Here is a 24,070-nt window from a genome sequence, read left to right as displayed (position 1 = left end):
GAGGATATTGCTGGGTATTAGTGGGTAATGTTTATGTTTATGTCTGTGCTTCCTTCCAGTTTGACCAGAAAGAGAAGACAACCTTTCTGGGCCAGAGGAAGGACTACTGGGATTACTTCTGTGACTGCCTGGCTAAGATCAAAGGAGCTAATGATGGCATCCGCTTTGTCAAGTCCATCCCTGAGGTAATCCCCCGCCCCCCCCAAACACACACACACACACACACACACACACACACACACACACACACACACACACACACACACACACACAGAGTGACTGTGTAACTAATCCTCAGGTCTTGTCGGGTAAGGCTCAGTGACGGTAATTCACTTGCATAGTTCCTGTTTCTTACGGACCATCTCTCCTGGGACGCCATATTGGTGAGCTCAGAGTGGCCTTACCTGTGTCATACATAGTCTTAGTTCAGAATATTAATAGTTATTGTACAATCCTAGTATTGACTGTTTATTCTGATTGATGCCTTAGCTTCTTCGTTTTTTTTGGGTTTGATTTCATGCTACTGTAGTTGCGCAATGGTATTGACAACCCCAAAAAGCACTGAATGAAATGTTTTACTACTGTATCTTTTCGTGTTTTGTAGGAAATATATATTTCTTTTTCTCTCAAGGACTTTCTAATGATTTGAGTCTATAGAATAAACTATTTGACAGTTTTTATTTCTTTTAATGTTTAGTTTTACAGGGACAATGCACAATTTAAAATGGCACCAGACTTGGCTTCTGTTTATTTACATTCTGTAGTCAATGGGCAGCTGGAACAATCAACACTGAGTCATCAATATACAAAATACTGGAGAACAGAATACAATACAGTACAATCATACATATTAAAGCAAAGTTGACTAACTGTAACGGGTAACACACTACCAGTTCAGTCAATTCGCAATACAACGACTTATTCCCATATTTTGTTTTACGATTAATTGGATCCATTTATGCCATTGGTGTTTTAGTTAGAATAACTCCACTAAACATTTATACAATTTATTGATATATATTAGAGAATTTTTCAAAAATAGCTTTTTCCAAGTGTAATTGTATTGGACCCAATAATGATGACTAACTGTGAATTACAAGTTGTGAGCATTGCGTCTCAGGCGGTGTGCAAGAGCTGCTGCCACAAGCTGGTCTTTAATTTAAATAGCATATTTTTTACACTGTTTCTTTTAGGCCAGTTATAGATATTATATGCACAAGGCCCCAGCTGGTGTCCTTATGCTATATCTTTGATTCTTACTTAACCCATTAAAACCGGGAAAGAATTTGTGTCATTTTAGATTTTACCTATATATATATAAAACATTGGTTGGCTATTCAAAAATAGCAGATATACAAGCTCATAGCTACGAACTTGTAGATTTGCTATTTTTGAAAAATGGCGAAATAAACAAACTAACATTTTTAACTAAAATCTTTGCTTCTGGAGGTCCCTGGAACAAGATATTTTGAGATAGGGGTCGGCTAGCAAATACATATCATTTTGGGGGTCCTTGACATGAAAAAGTTTGAGCACCACTGATATAGCAACATAAGTTTTTCAGTAAACGGTTAGGGTTTAGAAGACATTCGTAGAATCGACCTCATGTCTTAATGGGTTAAATCCGTCCATCTGTTATTGGGCAGCTTTGGCTCACAGGCAGACACTCTGCAAAGTCTCTCGCCAATACTTGGCCTTTCAACTTAAATGAACTGGGATGTTCTGGGTTGTCTTAGCAGTTTCACAAGAATCATGTACATCCTCTATTGCTATTCGCAAAGGTCAGCGCCAGCCACTGTTTGTGTACACTACCTGTTGTGTTCATGTTCTGTTATTGTCACAATCAGGGAGCAGAAGTTAAAGAGCCTGTGTCCACCTTGTCCTGAGCACAGCGTATGTTTTGATTTGTTTTCAATGGAAGCACACGTGTTTATGTGTTTTGTGTTCCTGCACATTTGGCATTTTTATTTGATTGCAGTTGAAAAATATTCAACTTTAGGCAGAACACTGTGCTCAACACCGTTATCACTGAAACATTGCTCTGCCCTCAAGTGGTCTCAGATGAGCGTTTTAGAAAAGCTCATTGCGTCTTCAGCTGGGAGAAACACAAGGAGGACACAAGGCATTACGGTTACATTGTTTTAGTTGGATTATAGATAATGTGTCTAAAAGAATCATTATCATAATCATTATTATCATTCACATGTAGGGATAGGGATTAAATTACTACAGTGTACTATTGAGTTCCTAAGTGCTTCACATTCCTTACAACTGCTAAGTCATGGTGTCACATGGGTCTTGTTAACATTGGAACCGGAGGTTAATTCATGTCGCATCTGTGTGTGTGTGTTTGTTTGTGTGTGTCTTCAGCTTAAGACGTCTCTGGGAAAAGGAAGGGCCTTCATTCGTTACTCCTTGGTTCACCAGCGCCTGGCTGACACGTTACAACAGTGTCTTATTAACCAGAAGGTCACAAGGTGAGAGGACATAATGCTCTCCTGGAAGCACAAATACCAACACGTACCGCATACACAGATTTAGTTATGGGGGACAACTACTGAACAAGGTTCCAGTAGTGTAAAGCCTCATTTATACTGTGTGAGCTAAACCATGGCTCATACAGCACACTGCAGCTCTGTACTAGAACATATTGGAACTATGAGCCACAGTTTGGCTCACGCAGTATACGTTAGGTTTAAGATTTTTAGGAGGAGAAATGTTATAAATGGGTGATGTCAATTCATGGACAAGCTGAGGGAATTGGAATGAAGTCACTCAAGTCAGGATGGCTCAAGGAGGAGTCACTCCTCACTCCTTCCGCCACAGACTAAAAAGTAATCTCCTCAGATTTCTTTGTATCATTACGCATTTGTTGGCTATTTATGTATACACTTTTGTTTTTTTAACAGAAATAAGTCAGATCACCATATGCACATAAGAGGCCATAGGGAAAGCCAAGACAGAAAAAATAAATAATAATAATAATAATACACCTATACATAACACACATATAGACCACATTTTGTCCATAAAAATACTAATTAATAAATACAAACTTTCAGACAAACATAAATTCACATGTTTTAGAATAATTATAGCATATTAGTGTCTTTCTTCGGCACTAGCTTCTGAAATCTCCACGTGCTTATTACATAACTAGCATGGCTATTTAGATGCTAGTTATGTCATCAAGGTGTTTATGTTGACTGGCCTGGTTGTTCACAGATGCTATGTATTATGTTATTTAGATCGATGTAGGCTTTTTGCTTCTCCACAGATACTAAGTATGTTATTTAGAACTTCGATAGTATGTTAATGTTTATACAGATGCTAGGTTTGATGTTTACCTGGTATCCTATTTAGTTTGTAGCTCTTAATCTTGTTGGCATTACTTACTTCTGTTACACTGTTAGTTGGTTGGTGAGAGTTCATGCCACTTACTCTGAAATTGCTCTGCAAAAACAACATCTGCTAATTGCCAAAATGTTTATTTTAATTGAAGTAAATGAGGTAACACTCTCCCATAACTCACCACCTACTGTTGAGGTGACCTTAAGAACCAAGTCTTAACTTAACTTTGGTCTTCAGTTAGACTATTGTTTTTGTTAGGGTTAGGGTAAACCAAAGACCACACAACATAGATTTCTCACTTCTCGTTCTCTGTGTGTGTGTGCACCCAGAGTTTTTGCAAAGTTTTGTTTTATTGGTGTGTTTGGAACTAGACCCGTCACAACTATTACATAATTGCCTAATCACAATTATTTGACATAATCGCAATTATTTTTGCGATTGTCTAGCAGATCTACAAGCTTCGCGATGTGACGACAAGTAAATACATTAAATATGGCCTGACATCTTATTTAGCAATTGCACATTATTTTGATTAGATTTTGATTAGATTTATTTGTTTACAAAGCCTAAAAAAAAAAAACGGAAATGTAATATCAATGAAATCGTTAAACGCAATTATTTGTATGCCAATTAATTGTCAAATAAAATATCATGACCGTGACAACTGTACTCTCTCTCCTCACAGTGATTGGTACTACGCTCGTAGCCCCTTCCTCAAGTCCCATCTCACCGCTGACATCATCAACCATCTCTATGAGCTCAACCAGATCCAATTTGACGTGGCGGCGAGGGGACATGACCTTGATGCAGATTGGCCGACCTTTGCAAGGTAACCAGCCTCCACCAGTTGTCTCTTTGTACTGTATGTGTGCAGTCAGCACGCAGAGTTTTCAGAAGCTAGTGCAGAAGAAAGACACTAATGTGCTTTAATTATTCTGAAAAACGGAGGGGGGGAAGTGAGTGGGTGATTGAAGAGGTGCTCAATAGAGACAGTAAAAGATAATAGTTCTTTCACCACGGGTTTTAAGATGAATTGAACGAGATATAAAGTACTGTAATTGAGGTAAACATGTAAGTTGAGTGAGGCGTTGTTGGAACTAATCAGAATTTGTAATGGCGGCAACGTTGGGGTGTTTTCACAGCCTCAACTAACACTTAATTATCTGACAGCCCTGCGATTCACAACTTAAGTGGCTAATTTTTTTCAAAGCACAACTGTGCACACAAGGGTTTGTAGTACTGGTGTTGGTGCGTACTGTGTGCGTGTGTGTGTGTGCGTGCGTGTGCCTGTGTGTGTGTGTGCGTGTGCGCGCACGCACGCATGCAGGGCCTCATTCCTCATGTTAGCACCTCTCAAAACGGTTCACTTCCCCATTATTATTTCGCAGTGCTGCCACTCTTAGTAGTTCGTCTTTTTGGCGAGCAGGGTGGGTACACGTCATCACTTTAACTTTTTATACCGACATCCACACTTTTCTTAGAACTCCAGCAATGATAGTTCCTCTTCCTAGTTGACCTCTTCAGGTCAAGTTTAAAGTCCACATGTCCATATGGTGTGGTTTAAATCATCATAAAAACATCATTAAGCTTTAAAGTACCCTTTCCTTTTCTCTATTTTTGCCCTCATTTAATCATCCATATCCTATGAATTATGATCCACCAGAATTTGGGCATCAAGACATTAACCAAATAAAAACACAATTTTTGGGCGGAGTTTCTCTTTAAAGCTTTGCTCACATTGCAAGATAATCGGGGTGATTTTGGGTCAGAAACAACCCCAGCCTAGATCGGGTGCAAATCTCAAGCATAATTATCCTCTAGTATGAGAGGTTCAAAGATCCAAACCCGACGTTCGGGGCCGTCCCGAGAATTTTAAAACATCTTTGATATTTATCTGGATCGCTACCGGCCGAGTGGAACGGCACAGCGGGAGTCGCTTGCGACCGAGAGAAAGACAGTGTACAGGGAGACAAACGTGAAGTGAATGAGTGGACTGTTGGCACGGAGACCGGTCCAAAACGATGGTGCGTTGTACAGCTGAGGCTTGTAGATTTTTGGGAAGAACACTGTCTGTCAACAATGTGTCTATCACAACCGTTCGTCACCACTGCAAATTAAACCAGCTCTGTTCGTTCTAGTCAGCTACTGCTGCTGTGCTGCTTCCGTATGTGATCACGTGAGATGAAATGACGCGCGGTGCTGCGTTCAGGAAACCCAGAGAATTTGAATAGAATCCTGTAGTGTGTGGTGTGTGTCCCATTATTTCAAAATCGTGTTGTGTGTGGATGTTTAAGATAATCTGAATGATAATTATTCTGTGGTGTGTGATCCTACCAGATTTCAAAATCGTTTACGTTTTCAAAAATCCTTAGCTTCCCCAGCTTAAGAGATGCACCCTATATAAACAAAGGTCATCAGAAATGTAATATTATAATTTTGAAGTCATATTGAATCATGTGGCATTTAACTTGGGACTCCACAAAGTAACATTGCAAATATGATCTACTAAACTGAGCAGTATTATTGGCTGCTCTGCATCATGTTTCTTTGTATATAACCATATTTTTTTTAATTTCATCTCAGGAGAACGTTAGGAGCCAACTCATCATCTCACCTTTGGAGACCTCCCAGTCGTTGCTCCAGCATCAACAGCCTGGTTAGCTGTAACACACACACACACACACACACACACACACACACACACACACACACACACACACACACACACACACACACACACACACACACACACACACACACACACACACATACATATTATCTTCCTGGCTTTGCGCTATAGCTACCAGTTTCGATGTGCTAAAACTTGATTTGTATACGATCAGTTTATGGTATGTATAAGTGTATGATTTAGTATGACTAGAATTGCTTTATTCCATGTTTTGACCAGGCTCAGGAGTTCCTCCCTATTCCAGACTTGGGTCACAGTCTCCTGGGGGACCTGGGGGAACTCGGGGAACCCTCCCCTTGTAGCATTGCAGAAGACCTTCGCATTGAGCTCGACCAATCAGAGCAGAGGCAGCAAGAGCTTCTGGTGCGTGTGCAGGAACTAGGCAAAGAGTCCACAGAGCTGAAAGGCGTGGTCAAAGTCCTTCAAGGGCAGCTTCTGGCTGCCCAAAAGGCCTCTGGCCAGACTGAAGCTGGCCACCAGGAGAGGGCAAATCATCTTCAAGCCAATAGGGAAGCGATAAACTGTGAGCTTCAAGCTCGACTGACCGCAGCGGAGAACAAAAACATGGAGCTCTTCTCCAAGTTAGATGGGGCACTCAGTGAAAAGGGTCAGCAAACAGCTAGCTACTGTGACTCGGCGTGGAAGATCCAGGAACTCTTGGATAAGCTGAAGGCGACCGAGGAGGAGAGATTGGAGGCTAAAAGAGAAGCTGAGGATAGGGTCAGACATGCCGAGCGTCTTTCCCAGGAGCTCAAACTCCGCGAGGTTGAGGTTAGGAAGAGCGAAGAGCAATTGGCTGATGTGAAAGCCAGGGCCCGGGAGGAGCAGGAGGGGGCGCTGAAGCGACTGGAGGAGCTCCAGGGTGCTGTTGGTAGAATCCAAGGGGCGCTTACTTTGAAGGAGAAGGAGACGGGGAATTTGAGAGCGCAGCTTCAAGATCTGCAAGGTTCACTGGAGAGCAGAGAACGGCAAGCTGAGGAGCTGAGGAAAAGACTGCAGGAAGAGAGGGAGGACATAGAGCGAAGGTGTTTTACCAGCGGTAGCCAAAATGAATTGCTAGAGAGCCAGGTCCATGAGTTGACAGAGCATCTACAAAACAGTGAGAGAGAGCTATTAATCCGCTCTGAGAGAGTCAAACATCTAGAGGAGCAGATGGAGAAGCTAGCTGTTGAGAAACGGAGTCTGTGTATAGGTGTCACTGGGAATGAAGTCCTTTCCTGTAATCATACAAAAAACCTTGAAGACTACAAATCCCAATGCACCAGTCTCATGGAGCTAAATGGCAAACTACTCCAGACAGTCAAGAGGAGTGAGGAGACGACCAGGGAGTTAGCTGAGAGCAGGGCAGCCATGATGGACCAGCTAGCTTTCTTGAAAGCATCTGAGAAACACCTAAAGAGCAGGGTGGATGCTGCCAATATGGGCATTGAAGACAGAGAGAAGAAGCTTCTGGAAGAAAACCTGCGTTTGGAGGAGATGGTCCAGAAAGCCCTCGCCCTCCAGAGTGAAACCTGTGATGCTCAGCTTAAAAGTCTTGAGTGTGATAACAGGGACCTTCTACAGGCACAACTCTCCTTAAAGAAGCAGCTGTCCTCAACTCAGGAGGAACTCGATGCAGCCACAGCCAAAGCCTCTGAGCTGGACAAGAACCTCACCATATCCCAAAGAGGCCAAGTTGAGCTCCAGGACAAGCTCCAGGGAATGGAGGCTGAGCTCAGAGACCAGACCAGTAAATGTGAGCATCTGCAGGCTAGGGTAGAGGAGCAGGAGAGCAGGACAAGTGAGGTGGAGAATGAAAAGGGAGCCGCGGAGAGCACTGAAAAGATGCAGAAACTTCATGATAGTCATGACACCAAAGAGGCCACTACCAGGTTGGTAGTTGCTGAGGCCCACCTGGAGCTCAACGTCAGGGAGGTACGCCGGCTCCAGGAGGAGGTGGTGCAGCTCAGAGCTCAGCTGCTAGGCGGGGCTGAAGAGAGAATGAAGGCCCAGGCCCTCCAGGAGGTGTCGGAGGCCTCCAGGGATGACCTCCGTCTCTTGGCGGAGCAGCTGAAATCCCAGGTGGAAGAGCTGAATCGCCGGCACGTGGACGAGATCCTCCAGACCAGAGAGCGAGAAGAGGCGCTTAGTCGCGACCGTGACTGCGAGGCCCAGGCTCGGGTGAGCCTGGCCGGTGAGGTGACAGCCTCCAGGGAAGAGCTCTGTGATCTGAAGCATCGCTACGAAGCCGTGTGCCTGGAGAACAGCGAGTCCAGGGAGGCTCTCCACAGAGCCAACACGGAGACGGCTGAACTCGGCGTACACCTGTGCATGCTGACCGCAGAGAACGAAGAGGCCCGTCTGCGCTGGGAGGGCCTTTCGACAAAGCTCCAGGAACTAGAGGATGAAGCGGGTCAGGAGGCAGAGAGACTGAGCACCAGCATGGTGCAGCTTCGTCAGGAGAACCAGGAGCTCCAAAAGCAGTGCCATGAACAGGAGGGTCTGTTGACAGCCATTCATGAGCTGCAGGCGGACCTGAACAAGGCTCAGGAGGAGGCGAGGGCCCTGCAAGAGAGCAGTCAGGAGGAGATCCAGTCCCTCCGCTTCCAGCTCAGCAGCCAAGCCATGAGCCACAGTAATCAGCTCAAGGTCAGCCATAACAAAACAACAGATAATTTACTATAATTCAGCATTGTCCATTATCATTTATTTGATAACTTTGTCAAAGCAGGTATAAATATGTCACTGTTTTTATCACAATATATCATTCAGTCATAATACAATTTTAGCCATAATTTGACCAAAAATGGCCTTGTGTCTCTTCCTTCAGGAACTGAACCAGGAGATACAGGGAGTAAGGTCACATCTGGGGGCTAAGCAGGAGAGGGAGGTAGTTCTGGAGAGCAAGGTACAACAGCTGGAGGTGAGTGGATAACCTTTTTCCAGATGTTGCATTTAGAAAACCCATGCCACACTGTCACAATGCAAATTGTTTCATGGTTGTCTCAGCGTTTACTTCACATGATGTATTTTCAAGGAACGTTTTACTGTGTGGGCGGGCGGCAGGTTGGCCAACACTGCCCCTGTGCCATAAGTCACTGTGTGAAACCCCTAACTGCAGCTTGGACACTGCACTGCAGACTGCCTTGCGTGATGGACATGCAGCGTAAGGCTGCAACAGTTAGACAATCAAAACGATTTAATCTTTTTTTTTTTTTTTTTTTTTTTGATCAAATAATTACATTTTCAAAGGTGGTAAAAATAGCAGATCTACAAGCTCACAATGTGTGTAGCCGTTGTGCGACTAAGTATATATATTTTATATATAGTAAAAATGTAGATACACTTCTTGATTATTTGGTTAATCGATATAATTATTGCTAAGAAAAGAATCGATAGTTGCAGCCCTAATGCGGTGTATCCATCACATTATGTGAAAATGCTAATCCAGTTTGCAAATAAATAATCCTAATCCTAATCTCATGTCACGTGCATATTATCTCATGTAAAATTGGACAAACAGTACTCAGCTTTGCTGCCAGTGTTGCCAGATTTTGTGAGAGAAATAGGCAACCAGGTCTAGGAAAACAAGCCCAAAAGAAGCGACGAGGCCACATGAGCACTTTAAATCTACATACTGTCTACATCTGCTATTTTCAAAAAATCTTGACATAAAATGTTGAATATTTGGAAGATTTTTGAAACATTCTAACAGCACAAATCTGATATGGGGCTCCCTGATACCAAACATTTTCAGATGGGGGTTAGGGACAAATATGAAAGGAAAAGGATTTACTTTATCATTGCGACAACGTTTCGATCTCACAGGGTCTTCATCAGGTCAGTAGATCAGAAGATCCTTTGAGATCGAAACGTTGCCACAGTAATAAAGTAAATCCTTTGCCTGGAAATTGGTGTGCGGGCTCTACCTCCTTTCATATTAGTTTTATTGGCCCAGCACCCACCGTCGATGTGCGTGTAAATAAGTATGCTTTGAGGTTAGGGACAAATACACCATCCATATATATATGATACATATTTGATAACCACTGGTTTAAAAAAGAATACAAAAAATGACTACAACTTATGATAAATAAGCGGACATGGCAACATTGTTTGCTGTACTGATTGCAGATTGAAGATCGGCAGTACAGGCAGCAGATGGAGCAGACACACGCCCACATGGTCCAGACTGACAGTCTGATCCTGCAGAGGGAAGAGGAACTCGACGAGCTCAAGGGGAATTTATACAGGTGAAACGTTGCATTCATAATCACATGGCGCCATGCGAAGCCAGTTAACAAAGCTATTTAATCTTACCTGATTTATGGTAGTTATAGTTTACTTATTTGCTTAGCTGTAGGCCTGCAAATAACATATTTTTACGGATTAATTAAATAATACTAATAATAATAACATTTATTTTTACTACGCCTTTCTTTAACAAAGTTTACTAAGTGCTTTACATATTTAAAACAGAAAACACTATCAAATCAAAACAGCAATCCAAAACTAAGAACACTAAAACCACCAGAATGATGAGAGAGTAAAATATGGGCGAGATCAAACGAAAGTAAACAATTGAACAAAATGATGAGGATAAGCTTCTGTAGCTATAAGACATGCATGGTTTCCTTTTTGTTCAGGTCTGAGGAGGGCCGGGCCGTGGCAGAAATGGCCTGCCGAGAACTGAGCGAGAGTCTACGGAGAGCCACGCAGGACAAACAGAGCTTCGACATGAAGACGGCCGCCGAGATGGACGACTTGTACCGCACCAAGATCAACCTGGAGGAAAGACTCATAGAACTCATCAGGTAGAAACTCGCTCCAATAGGCTCTATTTTGCACAGCAGCCATATTATCGGAAAGAAATTGGGCCTCTTCTCTACTTCCTTCACAAGTGTTGCCAATGAAAGCTCTGTTCCATTTAGTGTGGCACAGTGGTTCTCAAACTTTTTAATTTCAAAAACCCCTCAAGGAAACACGAGGGGTCCCTGAACTCCACTTTGAGACCCACTGGTGTAGCAGAGTGTTTCCAGTGAGCCAACATGCACGACAGCAGCACCCTGACTCTGTTTGACCAGAATGAAAAACAACCTTAATTAGTATCATTGGTAATACCTGTGAAATAGGGGTGTGCCGATATATCGTCCCGCGATATATCGCGATACGTTTTCGCGACGATATGTATCGTTTTGGGGAAAAAAAATATCGTTTTTGAATTTTTTTTTTTTTTTTTTTTTTTTTTACAATCATAATAATCAGGCATGCAAACGGCCCCGAAGTGAAAAGAGTGACAACATGTTTTTTTTCGGGTCAGGTGTCATACTATTTGGATTCAAAACGGCTATTGTAGCTGAAAAGCTACAAGTTTGCATGTCTGAATAATGCAAAAACAGAATTATTTGTTTGCATTTTCTTTTTTTCTCCTCCATATATTTTCATAATAAAAAAAGTGCGTATCATATCGTATCGAAATCGTATCGAAGTTGTGAGCCAAATATCGTATCGTATCGTTTCGTGAAATTAGTGTATCGGCACACCCCTACTGTGAAAGGAAGTATTTTACTTGTGAGTTTTACTTTGACCTTTTTATAGTTTTGAAACATGCTCCATCCGATGCCCAAACTTACTTACAGGGTAGGTTATAACTACAAAATAACATCAATCAGAGCTTCGGATGGGTGGTGTCACTTTTTTTTGGACGCTCCTGCACCCCTACATGTTCTGACTTCGGACAGTGTGATTGTTCATACGTTGGGTGGGCGTGATATATTTATTTTTGTTTCCGCATTCAGCCCAGACTTCGTTCTGCCAGCATTGAAAGCAGCAGTTTGGAACAGACGTTGGCTGGAGTGAGTAGAGGAACTAGTCTCTACGAACGCATCTGAAATCCCTCTCTAGTGACCGTACATAAACGCAAAACTGTCGCAAGAAATAGCAAAACCTCTATACCTCCGTGACGAATTTCCCCCAGCGCGTCGGAATGATATCCGGGTATTAAGAATCACCACGCTGGTTGTGCACAAATGCTTCAGCGTCTCAAGGCGACAGAGTGAGCTGCCAGCTGCATTGTTGCTGGACAGATTCATTGATCAGATTACTGAGTGGATGGGGTCTGGCGTTCAGAGGGAACAGTTCAGAGGGAGTGTGAATGGGCACTTGATCTGGAGGTGCACGGGTTCCGAGGAAAAGTTCTGAGACCACCTTTCCGAAGCTCGGAACTGATGTCAATTTGTAGTTATATCACCTCCCTTTCCTTAGAAAAGAAGGAGAAGGTGTCAGAAGGAGTTATGTATTGGGCTGTCTGTCAGAAGTTTATACGGACAGGCCAAACGAAAAAAAGTTCTGACGTCGAATGGATTATTTTAAAGCATGTAGCCCCGTTAAGATGGACAGATGGCACATCAATGTAGTGGCACAATCGTTTAATCTTAACCACTGCACCACTGTCTTGGTATCTCAGTTTAGCTTTACTCTGATCTAATACAGGTGACCTTGGTCACCACAGGAAAAGAACATTGGCTTTAGATCACTTACTAGAAATTATGATGTGATTTAAGAAATGTGTGCCTTCTACTAGCTGGACTGTTGTAGACCAGTGGTTCTCACACATTTTCATGTTAAGGACCCCAAACTGATGTGTGTTTGGTCGCGGAGCCCCAGCTGAAAAGATATTGTGCCAGGGACCCCCATAAGAGAACATTTGTGATTTGTATTTTCTAAATTGTTCAAACATTTTCAAAAGTAGCCGACCTACAAGCTCACATCACACATTGTGAGCTTGTAGATCATCATATTTTCAAATAGCTGAAGTATAAAATAAGGTTAAAGTGGTTAAACTGATTTGGCTAGGGACCCCCTGGAACCCCCTCAAGGACCCCATGGGGATCACCACACCCTACTTTGAGAGCCACTGGTATAGACATTAATAATTATGTACAAATTCACTGCCAGGTTGACAGAGTTACATTTGCTTGGATGCCGTTTCAAATACATACCATTCCATGCACTTTAGGTGCTGTAATCTCCTGTGTGTAATGATTTTGAACGATATAACAATGTGTGATGGGGCCCTCTACAGGGAGAAAGATGTATTGTGGCAGAAGACAGACGCTCTGGAGTTTGAGCAGAAGCTACGGGATGAGGAGACGGAGAGGGACGTCAACTACTGTCTGGGCTGTCACAGCCAGTTCAGCTGGTGGCTGCGCAAGTACAACTGCAGGTCAGACGCACCATGTGACCCTGTGCAATGGCGGCCATGTGAATTCTGGTCAATATGACAGGACTGGACATCTGAATAATGCTCTATAATCACCTTATAGCATCCTATCTATGCAGGACAATACAGGGCTTGATTTACATTGCTGCGTGCCAGTGTCACACTAAAAATAACAGATCTACAAGCTTGTAGATTGGCTATTTTCGGTGCACGATACCGGCACGCAGCTTCATATACAGTAAATCCACGGTTGAAGCAGAGGCCAGTTGTTTTTATCAAACAGTATACTGTATATCAAACAGGCACAAATATTGCCAGTACACAGAATTTGTATTGTTTTGCATTTTAGAATGGGTTAATGTAGACATTAACCCATTCTAAAATGCAAAACAATGACTTGATTATGTGATTATTACTTGCATTTTTCTCGTCTTATTTCAATATATTTTCTGCCAATTTACTTGGTTTGTGATTATATGAATGAGAAAGAAATAATCATGAAACATAAACTTGTTAAAAGATATATATATATATATATATATATATATATATATATATATATATATATATATATATATATATATATATATATATATTTCAAAGACATGTCTGAACAATTCTAATCATTGTTCTATAATCATGAAACAAGTTAGAATTCTAGATATTTTGAATAGAATATCTTGTCAAGCTTAGTGTTTTGTACTATTTGTCAATGTGCTATTAAAACTGTCTGGACATAGTATTACTAGTAACTACATTTCATGAAGCCACATATCACAATGTTATTAAGAGGTGTTATCAAGTATGGTTACTTGAAACTGCTAATGCACTGTGAATATAGCTTCAACATTTAAGCTTTTTTAAAAAAGATTTTCCCAAAATAAAGAAATAATACCAATAATAGTGAAATTAGCAGATCTACAAGCCTACAACGCATTGTGTTGCGACCAGTTGTGAGATTGTAGATCTCCTATGTTCACTATATTTAAAATAAGGCTTGAGTGGTTCATTCATAATGTACTTTTTCCCTTCCTAGAAATGTAGTGTAGAGTCAAAAGTACTATATTTGTCTTAAATCTAAAAAATACAAATATTCAAGTAAAGTACAGATACTCAACAATTGTTATGTAAGTACAGTACTCAAGTAAATGTACTTAATTACTGTCCACCACTACATTCTACACTACGTTGTGGTCTGCTGCAGTGTTAATTTTGTTGACTAAAACTATGCTGAAAAATATCCGTTGACTACCTTATATTGACAAACTATGACTAAATATATTGACAATTTCGTCAACAAATAAAAACTAGACTAAAATATTAGGGAGGGATTAGTGGAGAAGAGATGCAGTAGAACTAAGACAAGTCATTTTATGTGTGGTTGCGCTCGGGTGTTGTGCTCTGAAAATAGCAGATCTAGAAGCTCACAACAGTGCAACGCGTTGTGAGCTTGTAGATTGGCTATTTTCAGCATGCAGCCAAGAGTAAAATCAGCCATTACGACACCATCAAGGCCCGGCAAAATACATTTTTTGACGACAAAATCAACTGTAGGTTTAGTCGACTAAAATCTTATGATATTTAATCAAGACCTCAAGCCAGATGTTTCTGAATCTGTTATATTTGTTTCCAGGCTGTGTGGGCGTCCCTTCTGCTACTACTGCTGCAGCAACACAGTGAGCACCCACCAGGGCGGCAGCAGGGAGCGATGCTGTCGAGACTGCTACACCCAGCACAGCGCAGTGGTAGAGCGCCATCCCCAGGAGGAAGCGGCTAATGTGCCAGGCGCCCCGTTTGGCCATTTGCTCCAGCCGGGCAAAGCCCTGTCCAGCTATGCAGGTGACAGTTAGGGCACGGCATGGGGAGTATACATGCGAGATTACTCACACCCGCGCGCACGCACGCGCACGCACGCGCACGCACACACACACACACACACACACACACACACACACACACACACACACACACACACACACACACACACACACACACACACACACACACACACACACACACACACACAACCCACGTCCCTGGGTTGCACACATACATGCACAATGTCTGACATACAGTACATGTGAGTTTTGCCTTGACTGCTTATTGTGAAACAAGTTTTTTGACTGAAACTCAGGTTTCTTTTTGTATTAATATAAAACTAAGAGCCTCTTAAAAAGCTAATTTATACCGGACCGATGTCTCAAACATCAGGGGTTTATTCACACACCGGAGCCTTGTAATACTGGCATTTTGTTCATACGCACACACAAACAATCACACACCAACAGCAAAATAACAGCCGTTCTGCCCGATGTCCAGGAGCACATGAAGGCCCCAAGCCGGACGACGGTGTGTTCGACATCATCACCGAGGAGGAAGTGAGCGGCGTGTATGACAGCGACTCCCTCTCCTTCTCCACCGCCTGCTCCCCCGGACACGGACAGCAGGGGGCAGCACCGCTGTAAGTACTGTGTGAGCAGATTCACCTGTGTACTCATTCACACAGCCTTTTTTTCTCCTTACAGGAAAATGCATACACAGCTTAGGACAGGGGTCAGCAACCTTAAATGTCAAAAGAGACATTTTGGACCAAAACAATAAAACAAAATATGCATTAAAAAAACACCAAAATACAATATCATCAACAAATATAAAAACACTATATGAATATAATAGAAAAAAGGGAGTGAATCCCAACATCTTTCTATGGGAGAAGTGAGTTCACCTTTGGCCTCCTAAAAGATGGGTTTGTGTATCTGATACGTTGATATGGTCTGATACGCTACTGCCCAGGAGTGGCTGGGGGGCAGCAAGAATGTGGGCTAACTCTTGAGTTGATATCATGTGTGTAGCTATTGTTCTTGAGGTGATAAGTAATGGCTGCGACGGAATTCACACATTAACTCAACGACGCGAATACTAATGAAGTACTCTAATCAGGCAGTGATTAGAGTTTCACATATATGTGAACATTTTCACATACATTTTTTGTGTGGGCCACACACGCGTGTGGCCCACACGTGCAAAGCGTGCATGCAAAAATGTTACATTTAATTAATTATAGACACGCGCATGTGCGCATGCCGTGCGTGTGGGAGGCAGGGAATAATCATAATATATAATCACCCTCCAAAAAAATCTAGAACACACCACTGTTTTCAGGCCTTTTGAAGGAAGCCAGTGATCCATCCACATTGCAGTTTCATTCAACCACCGACCTCCACTGTGTCATTTTAGTTCAAGATGCAGCTGTATGCTTAAACACAAAACATTTGGCACAGAGAAGAAAGGAGCATGTGAAAATAATAATAAAACTAGAAAATGTGCTCCTCGGAGCACAAGTCTCCGCCAGCAAATATTGATTAATCCTGTCTAAGCTATTTATATTACGTATTGTGATGACACCAGTGTGTCTACATAATGTATTGCTCCGCCATTTCTCAGCCATTTCGTGATTATTCCTGTCTTACCTCACTTTGAAAGAGACACAGACTCTTTCAAAGTGACACATCTATTTATAGGCCGCTATACGTCATGCGTCTCACTAGCCAATCAGAGCACACTCTTTCAACGTATTGTCACGTGTCACGTGAGGCTTGACCAATGTTAGCTTGGCCGAGGGGGGGGGGGGGGGGCGGAAAGTGAAAACATAGTCTCCTGGCGGAGACAATCATCACTGCTTTGAAACATAAGTTTCACATGCATCTGTTTTTCACTTGTTTAGCATGGATTCATTTTCCCCTCCGTCAGTTTTGTGTCAGTCCTGTTGGTTTCCGTCTCTCCCTTTTAGAAACAGCAGTGCCAGTGCGGGTGACACCACCTCCGAGGAAGCCGAGGACCTCTGTGCTGCGGTTCAAGACGCCGAGATCTGCCTGCTCAAGGCAGGAGAGCTGACGTGAGTTTGATCCAAAAAAAATCTAAATCATTTTAGCACCTTCTAAACAATGTTATAAAAGTGCACTTAGCTATCACTTCAACTCCCACAGTTAAGTTATAAAGTATTAACATTACAGATCGGTCGAAGATACTGTATGCCGTAGTGGTTAAGTTGCCTTGAACTCCACTCACTATGCTGTTTTTTTTCTGCTCTCCATTCTAGCCTCTCGGTCCCCTTCACGGTAGATGACATCGCAGGGTTCGGGGATGGCTCCAGGGAGCTCTTCATCAAGTCCAGCTGTTACAGCACCATCCTCATCTCTGTGGCCAGCCCTGGCGCCACGGTCACCTGGGTGTTCACCTCTGAACCCAAGAGCATCTCCTTCAGCGTGGTCTACAGGGAGAACACAGGGATACCGCTGGAGCAAGCCAAGGTACAGCACTGGTACAGATCCATTATGATGCCCGCACAAAGCCACGGTACAGGCACTAGTACAGATGCATATGATGCACAAAGGATAAATGCACATGCAAACACACAGTTGTACAGATGAACAAAGTTCTCGTCTACTTGCATGCTTGTCTGTCTCTCTGTTAAGTAGGCTAAAGCTGGCAACATACTGTACTTTAAACAAAGGCAAAGGTAAGGTGGACAAAACAATTCTATGCTGGTCTGCTTTCAGCCAAGCACTGTATTCAGTGCTCAAACTGTGATTTTGCCACCTGGTTCTGGTTGCGGAAATAAAACAGAATAGAACATATCATGAACATATTGATTTTTGGGGCGGTGTAACCGCCCCCTATAAGTGAGGTTTGGACACTGACCAATCCTGCACCGTGATTGGCCAATAGTCTACAACGCAGTCTACAACGCTAAGCCTTCCACAGTCAATGCAAATCTATACTTTTGCCAGCCAATCACATTACAGCTAGCGTCATCACCACTAGCTGTAATGTGATTGGCTGACTTTGCAAATTCAGGACTGTGATTGGCTAGCGAAACACATGACACATGTGCAGCCCTATGAATAGCAGTATGGACCTTTATGTTAAAAAAAAAACATAAGTGAGTCATGTTGTGATGACCACACACCGCCCACTTCACACTGGGTGTGATTTCTTTTACTTACCATATGTTAGGCTAGTTAGAAAATGTCGTTGAAGAACTGCACAAATCCAAGACATGGACCCTGTTTTTTGTTTTGTCTTTTATATTCATTCCCACTTCAAGCACTCTTTTACGGTTTACATGAATGTGAAAATTAGGCTGTCTTTTTCATATTTCTGTGCATAAAATGACGTGGTCTGGTGGTGCTCAATCCCATCCCAAGTCCATCTCACTCCAGTGAAGGGTGGACCTTTATACAAAGCACTTTACAATGTGCGTTACATTCACCCATTCACACGCACGTTCACACACTGACAACACAGGCAACCATGCAAGGCACAAATCTGCTCATTGGGAGCAGTTAGGGGTTCGGTGTCTTGCTCAAGGGCACTTAAACACGAAGCCAGGAAGCGTCGAGGATTGAACCGGGAACCCTCCCTCCGGTCCCCAAAAGGCCACTCCAACTTCCGAGCCCTGTCATAATATTTCAAGAACACCAGATGTCAACATTCAGTACGTATCCATATTTTATAGAAAGGGAGCTGTATCTATAATGCAAGTTACACTTTTAAGGAAAGCCATTCATTCAGGGAAGGCTACATACAAAGCCTCCATCAAAGAGTGATTCTCTTTGAATGACCCACGGAGGGGGCCGCAAACTGTAAGCAACAACATACAAAAGCCCCCGTAAGTCATGGGCGACCCAGCACTCCCAGACAGTGGTGGAAGAAGTACTCCGATTCTTTTTTCTACTTAAGTAAAAATAACAATACCACAATGAAGAAGTTCTGTGTTACAAGTAATGTCTCTGTTACAGTCCTGTATTCATATATATTCAAAAAGTAGCCTATTGGCATCAAAAAATCTTTACAGTGCCAAAGTAAAATGTGTCAATTTATAAAGAATTGACGATTGTATCTATTTTTGAATAGCCAAAGAATAAATAGAGTTTAATTGGTAATGTATTTTTGAAAATAATCATCTAAATATGCAAAGTAACTATTAACTAAGTTTTCAGATATTTTTTTAAAGTACAATATTTGCCTCTACGATGTAGTAGAGTAGAAGTATAAAGTACTGAAAAATACTGGTTAAAGTATCTCAAAATTGTATTAACTACAGTACTTGAGTAAATGTACTTTCCCCCACTGCTCCCAGACCAGTTAAACGGTTTGAATCCAGATTCAATAAGGGGCACTTGGATCACCCAGATAGGGGCACCTTAACTCTTTGACTGCCATTGACGAGATTTCTCGTTTTTCTCCGCATGGCTCAGCCAGCCGTCGACGAGATTGACGAGATTTTTGAAAAAATTAAAAATTATTTTTTTTTTTTTTTTTTTTTTTTTTTTTTTCAATTTTTTTTTTTTTTTTAATCACAAATGAAGCAGGAGATAACGCAATGCGAAGATTTTCTGCTCCATTCACTTCAATGTTAAAAAATAAACGGAGACAAAATTCACAGTTTACCTATTTTTGCAATGTTATTCTCTGGCAGGGAAGGGGGGTAGATGTGTAAATACTCTGGCAGTCAAAGAGTTAACAGCATGACAGATCATTTGTTGCACACTTGCACATAACTGGTAAATATGACCAGGTATGTTGTGTTTCAGCATAAGCAAGTGATTTATATCAATTAACAGCTAAAAATGACAAATTACCCCGCCGGCAGCAATGCGTGGCAGGGTATTGTAATTGGTCCTGTTTGTGTGTGTGTGTGTGTGTGTGTGTGTGTGTCTGCCTCATCTGAGGTTTGGCGGATTCCTGCTGTTACCGTTGATGGCCGCACACTTTCACTGTGCGCACGAGCAGATCCGTTCCTCAGCACAAAACAGTTTGTGTCTCCTCCAACTTGCTAAATCCATCGTTTAAATAGCAATGCACAAGGGGCTGCACACCTCGCTCTTACAGAGGAAGGGAGACGACGCTCTGATTGGTTTAGTTGATGTTATGCCCAAAGCACACCTATGATTAATTAACCCATTAAGACCTAAGGCCAATTCTATAAATGCCTTCTAATCCGTAGTTTTCCAATTTTGTCGTGCCAAGGACATCCAAAATTATCTGTATTTGGCCACGGACCCCCTTCCGCCAGGGACCCCCTGGGGAAATTTGTGTTACATTTTTTTTATTTTTACACAGATGCTTTCCCGGTTTTAATGGGTCGATAGACTAAATACACCCCCTTTTGCTCCTTACATGGGCCCAGATTATGTGCAGTCTAGCTAGCAAAATTGAAGTTGGACATGCCCCCAAGGCACTTACGCCATGCACTTTAGTCCTTCCACCACCACCTTGCTCCATAGATGGTCTAAATAGGGCCCAATATCTCTGTCTGTTCCAGGTCCTGATCCCACTGACCCGCTGTAACTCCCACAAGGAGACCATCCAGGGTGAACTGAAGGTCAGAAACCCTGGAGAATATGCGCTCGTCTTCGACAACTCCTTCTCCAGGTCAGTTGCTCTGCGCCATAATCACAAACTCACGACTCCTGTTGCCCTCATACACATACTCACGCTTGAATTCTCCACGCTAGTATACATTAGTGTTGATTTCGTCGACTAAAATTATGACGAAAAATGTTTGTCGACTACCTTTTGTCACTGACAAAAACGAAATAAAAGCTAAGCTAAATATATTGACAATTTTGTCAACAATTAAAAACTAGACTAAAATGTTAGGGAGGGACTAGTGGAGAAGAGATCCAGTAGAACTAAAAGACATTTTATTCTTGGTTGTGCTCTGAAAATAGCAGATCTACAAGCTTGTAGATCGGCTATTTTCAGCATGCAACCAAGTGTAAAAGCAGCCATTGCGACGCCATCAAGGCACAATCTCATGATGTTTAGTCGAGTAAAACTAAACAAAAACTAAAACATTTCAGATGACTAAAATATGACAAAAAACGTAATGGAATTTTATTCAAAAGACTACGACTAAAACTAATGAATCTCATTGTGCGATTATAGTAGTAATTGAATTCTAATTCCCCATCTCTATAATGCACACCCATGTGTACTGTTCCCCTCTTTATTTCATTTTGTACTGCCCGTGTTGCATTGCCCTCACTTGAACTTCTCAACACTAGGAGGGGAAAGAGTAGAATTTATTTTAGAAAATGTGTGTGGCAGAAACAACATACAGTAGATCAGGGGTCTTCAACGTTTTTCAGGCCAAGGACCCCTTAGCTGAGAGAGAGAGATGAAGCAGGGACCCCTCTACATATTGTATAACCTATACAGTATATACCTTTTCATAGATTTCATAGATAGCTTCATAGACTATCGGTGTTGTGCGAATTCATGTTTTTTGTCCATTTCCGACATTTAACCACTGAAACCCTCATTACTTAGTAAATTTGACCGTTGGCTCTGCACTAGATCTGCTCGTTTTCCCTCTACACCAAACTTCTTTGCCGAAAATAGCCGATCGACAAGCACGCGAGGCGTTGTGAGCTTTTAGATCTGCTATTTTCAGCTAATGTTCCCCTCAGAAATTGAATAGGGATTCTAGGGTTCAAGTGGTTAAAAGAAAAATCCAAATCACACAAAGATTTGGCGGCCCCCCCTGTAGTAACTCTGAGGACCCCCCCTAGGGGTCCTTGACCCCCTGTTGAAGACCCCTGCAGTAGATTATTTCAGCGCAATCACTTTGCTTTTCCTCTTCTCGGCTAAACAGGTTCATCTCAAAGAAAGTGCTTTATCGTCTGAGCGTGGAGAAACCGGTGGTCTACGACGGAAGTGACTGTCCGTGACTGTCCATGTCTTGGATTAGAAAGAGGAAGATGTAGTGTTTTGAATCTTTATCCTCGAGTCTCTTGTGGTATCTGCTACTACGGCGTCCCTGTTTGAAAAGTGCTTAGATGTTAGATGCTGTGTAGAACATATAATGTCTGTCGTAATAACAAAGATGTAGGATTCTGGATTCATGGCGCTGTCGCTGCTTTAATGTTATCGTGTCATCTCACAAACGTATTACTTACTGCAGCGGGGGATGAATGTGTGAAGCCTGGTGGTTTTGATAGTTTGTGGAGTTCAAGCCGTTAACACCTGCTGTTGCGGGTAAGCTTCAGTTCGGAGCCTAGATGGGTATGTACGGCAGACAAAATGAAAGGTTGTGACATTTAGAAATATCTCCCTCAGCCGCTTGCTCATGAGGTGTGTAACATCAAATTAGTCGTGATCACTGGACAGCGTTCTGAGCGGAGGAGGACGAAGGAAACGGTTACATAAAAAGTGAAAAATGTAAACACTGGTACTTCATTTTAAACCGAATTGTGAGCATACACTACATACTGTTAAAGCTGGACCATATAACTTTGACTGTAGCATTAGAAAAATAAGCTAGCACGTTGTTTTATTTTTAATGTAGAGGATGGTCAGAAAATCTGAAGGTGAATGCAGAGACAGGTGTTGTGCGTGCACGTTTTGAGCACCCACGTCATTTCATTTTTGTTGTCTATAAAATGGGCTTCAATCAATTCAAAGCAGGGTATCAGGCGATTGCAGGGATAAATAGACTGCAGTCTCTGGGCTCTATTATATTTTCTATGCATGCAAGCACAATCTGTGCATGGGTTTTCCTGACAAAACAAAGAGAATACTTACCTGATATCTGAGTTTTTGTGCTTTATATATTTATAGATCTGTGTTATGGCTTTGAGCTGGACATGAATGCACAGTGACTAGGAGGAAGATTGATAGACTTCAGATGAAAAACTATGTTGTTGTTGTTTTTTTACATATTGTAGTCAGCCTAAATCATTTATTTTGTGACTGCAACACATCTGTTGATAGAACCCAAAACACAACCTTAAAAATTAATGTACACATTTAAATGTGTAGCCTTTTATAAAACTGACTTAAAACTACACCTTTCTTTGTCTGAAGGGTTTTAATGTTAATATGCATTTATTTTTTATTTTTTACGTGAGTGTCTTAGAGCTGGTGACACCTCCCAAACATATTGTCATGTTTACTGAAACTCTAAACTGTACTAACAGTGGTAACTTGGCTGCTGAACGGAGACCTTATGTATGGCAAGATCTCTTCCAGAATATTTAACTGACATTTATTAAATAGAACTGACATGAGGGAGAAGACTTTGTTATTACAATGATTTCTTTATTTTTTGTGTTTGTTTTTGTTACAAATTTAAATATGAAGAGAGACTAATATATTGCCAAAAATAATGCATACAAACATTTCTCTATTTTACTGTTCTATAAAACAGAGATTCTATGTAAAGCCAATGCAACGTGACTGTCATATACTGTATGATGCACTTTTGAAAAGGGCTTTGTTGTTATTGTTGTTGTTTTTTTAATCTTTATCCAATGAGCATTTGTGCCAGATGACGAATGGTTTGCTTTTTCTGTGTACCAGTTTGCCAGTAATTGTGACTTTAGAAGACTTTTTATCGATGGGTTTGGCAGAGAAGAGGAGGCGTGACTCTCTGGCATAATCTGTAAATGATTGTCTTACTTTGTTAAACAGGATTATGATTTAAATATTGAAGGTTTGTAATGGGCTAGATTCGAGGTTATGAACCAATAAATAAGGGTGGTGTGATAATCCTGACAATTGTGTCTCAGTTCATAATATCCAATCCATCATAGTAGAGGTGTGTGTGGTTAGTGGATCTGTATTCCCCCTCTTTAAATCCGGGAAAGCATACTTGATGCCCTACTTGATCATACTACAGCGTCGCACAAAAGCATCAAAAGTAGCAGATCTGCAAGCTCGAAACGGGGCGCGAAGCGACGCGTTTTGATTGTAGATCTGCTTGTAGATCTGATACTATTGAATTTGGAATCCTGAAAATGTAGAGTTTTTCTGAAAACGTT

General features: G+C 41.8%; 1 protein-coding gene across 1 annotated transcript in view; it reads left to right on the top strand.

Moving 5' to 3' along the window:
* Positions 1 to 23,758, top strand: part of fyco1b (FYVE and coiled-coil domain autophagy adaptor 1b) — a 29,144-nt gene extending 5,386 nt beyond the window's left edge. Inside the window, exons 4-18 of the mRNA XM_084057088.1 lie at positions 60 to 185; positions 2,371 to 2,477; positions 4,037 to 4,180; positions 5,935 to 6,007; positions 6,260 to 8,668; positions 8,850 to 8,942; positions 10,154 to 10,272; positions 10,666 to 10,833; positions 13,104 to 13,244; positions 14,875 to 15,080; positions 15,561 to 15,702; positions 17,032 to 17,136; positions 17,341 to 17,551; positions 20,569 to 20,678; positions 21,904 to 23,758. Of these exons, the coding sequence (XP_083913214.1) occupies positions 60 to 185; positions 2,371 to 2,477; positions 4,037 to 4,180; positions 5,935 to 6,007; positions 6,260 to 8,668; positions 8,850 to 8,942; positions 10,154 to 10,272; positions 10,666 to 10,833; positions 13,104 to 13,244; positions 14,875 to 15,080; positions 15,561 to 15,702; positions 17,032 to 17,136; positions 17,341 to 17,551; positions 20,569 to 20,678; positions 21,904 to 21,979 (4,230 nt within the window). The 3' untranslated portion in view covers positions 21,980 to 23,758. The remainder of the gene's footprint in view (positions 1 to 59; positions 186 to 2,370; positions 2,478 to 4,036; positions 4,181 to 5,934; positions 6,008 to 6,259; positions 8,669 to 8,849; positions 8,943 to 10,153; positions 10,273 to 10,665; positions 10,834 to 13,103; positions 13,245 to 14,874; positions 15,081 to 15,560; positions 15,703 to 17,031; positions 17,137 to 17,340; positions 17,552 to 20,568; positions 20,679 to 21,903) is intronic.
* Positions 23,759 to 24,070: the final 312 nt, after the last annotated feature.

The sequence above is a fragment of the Gymnoscopelus microlampas genome (assembly GCF_963454915.1).
Source record: "Gymnoscopelus microlampas genome assembly, chromosome: 5".
NCBI classification, from domain to species: Eukaryota; Metazoa; Chordata; class Actinopteri; order Myctophiformes; family Myctophidae; genus Gymnoscopelus; species Gymnoscopelus microlampas.
This window is presented reverse-complemented; position numbering and strand designations above follow the sequence as displayed.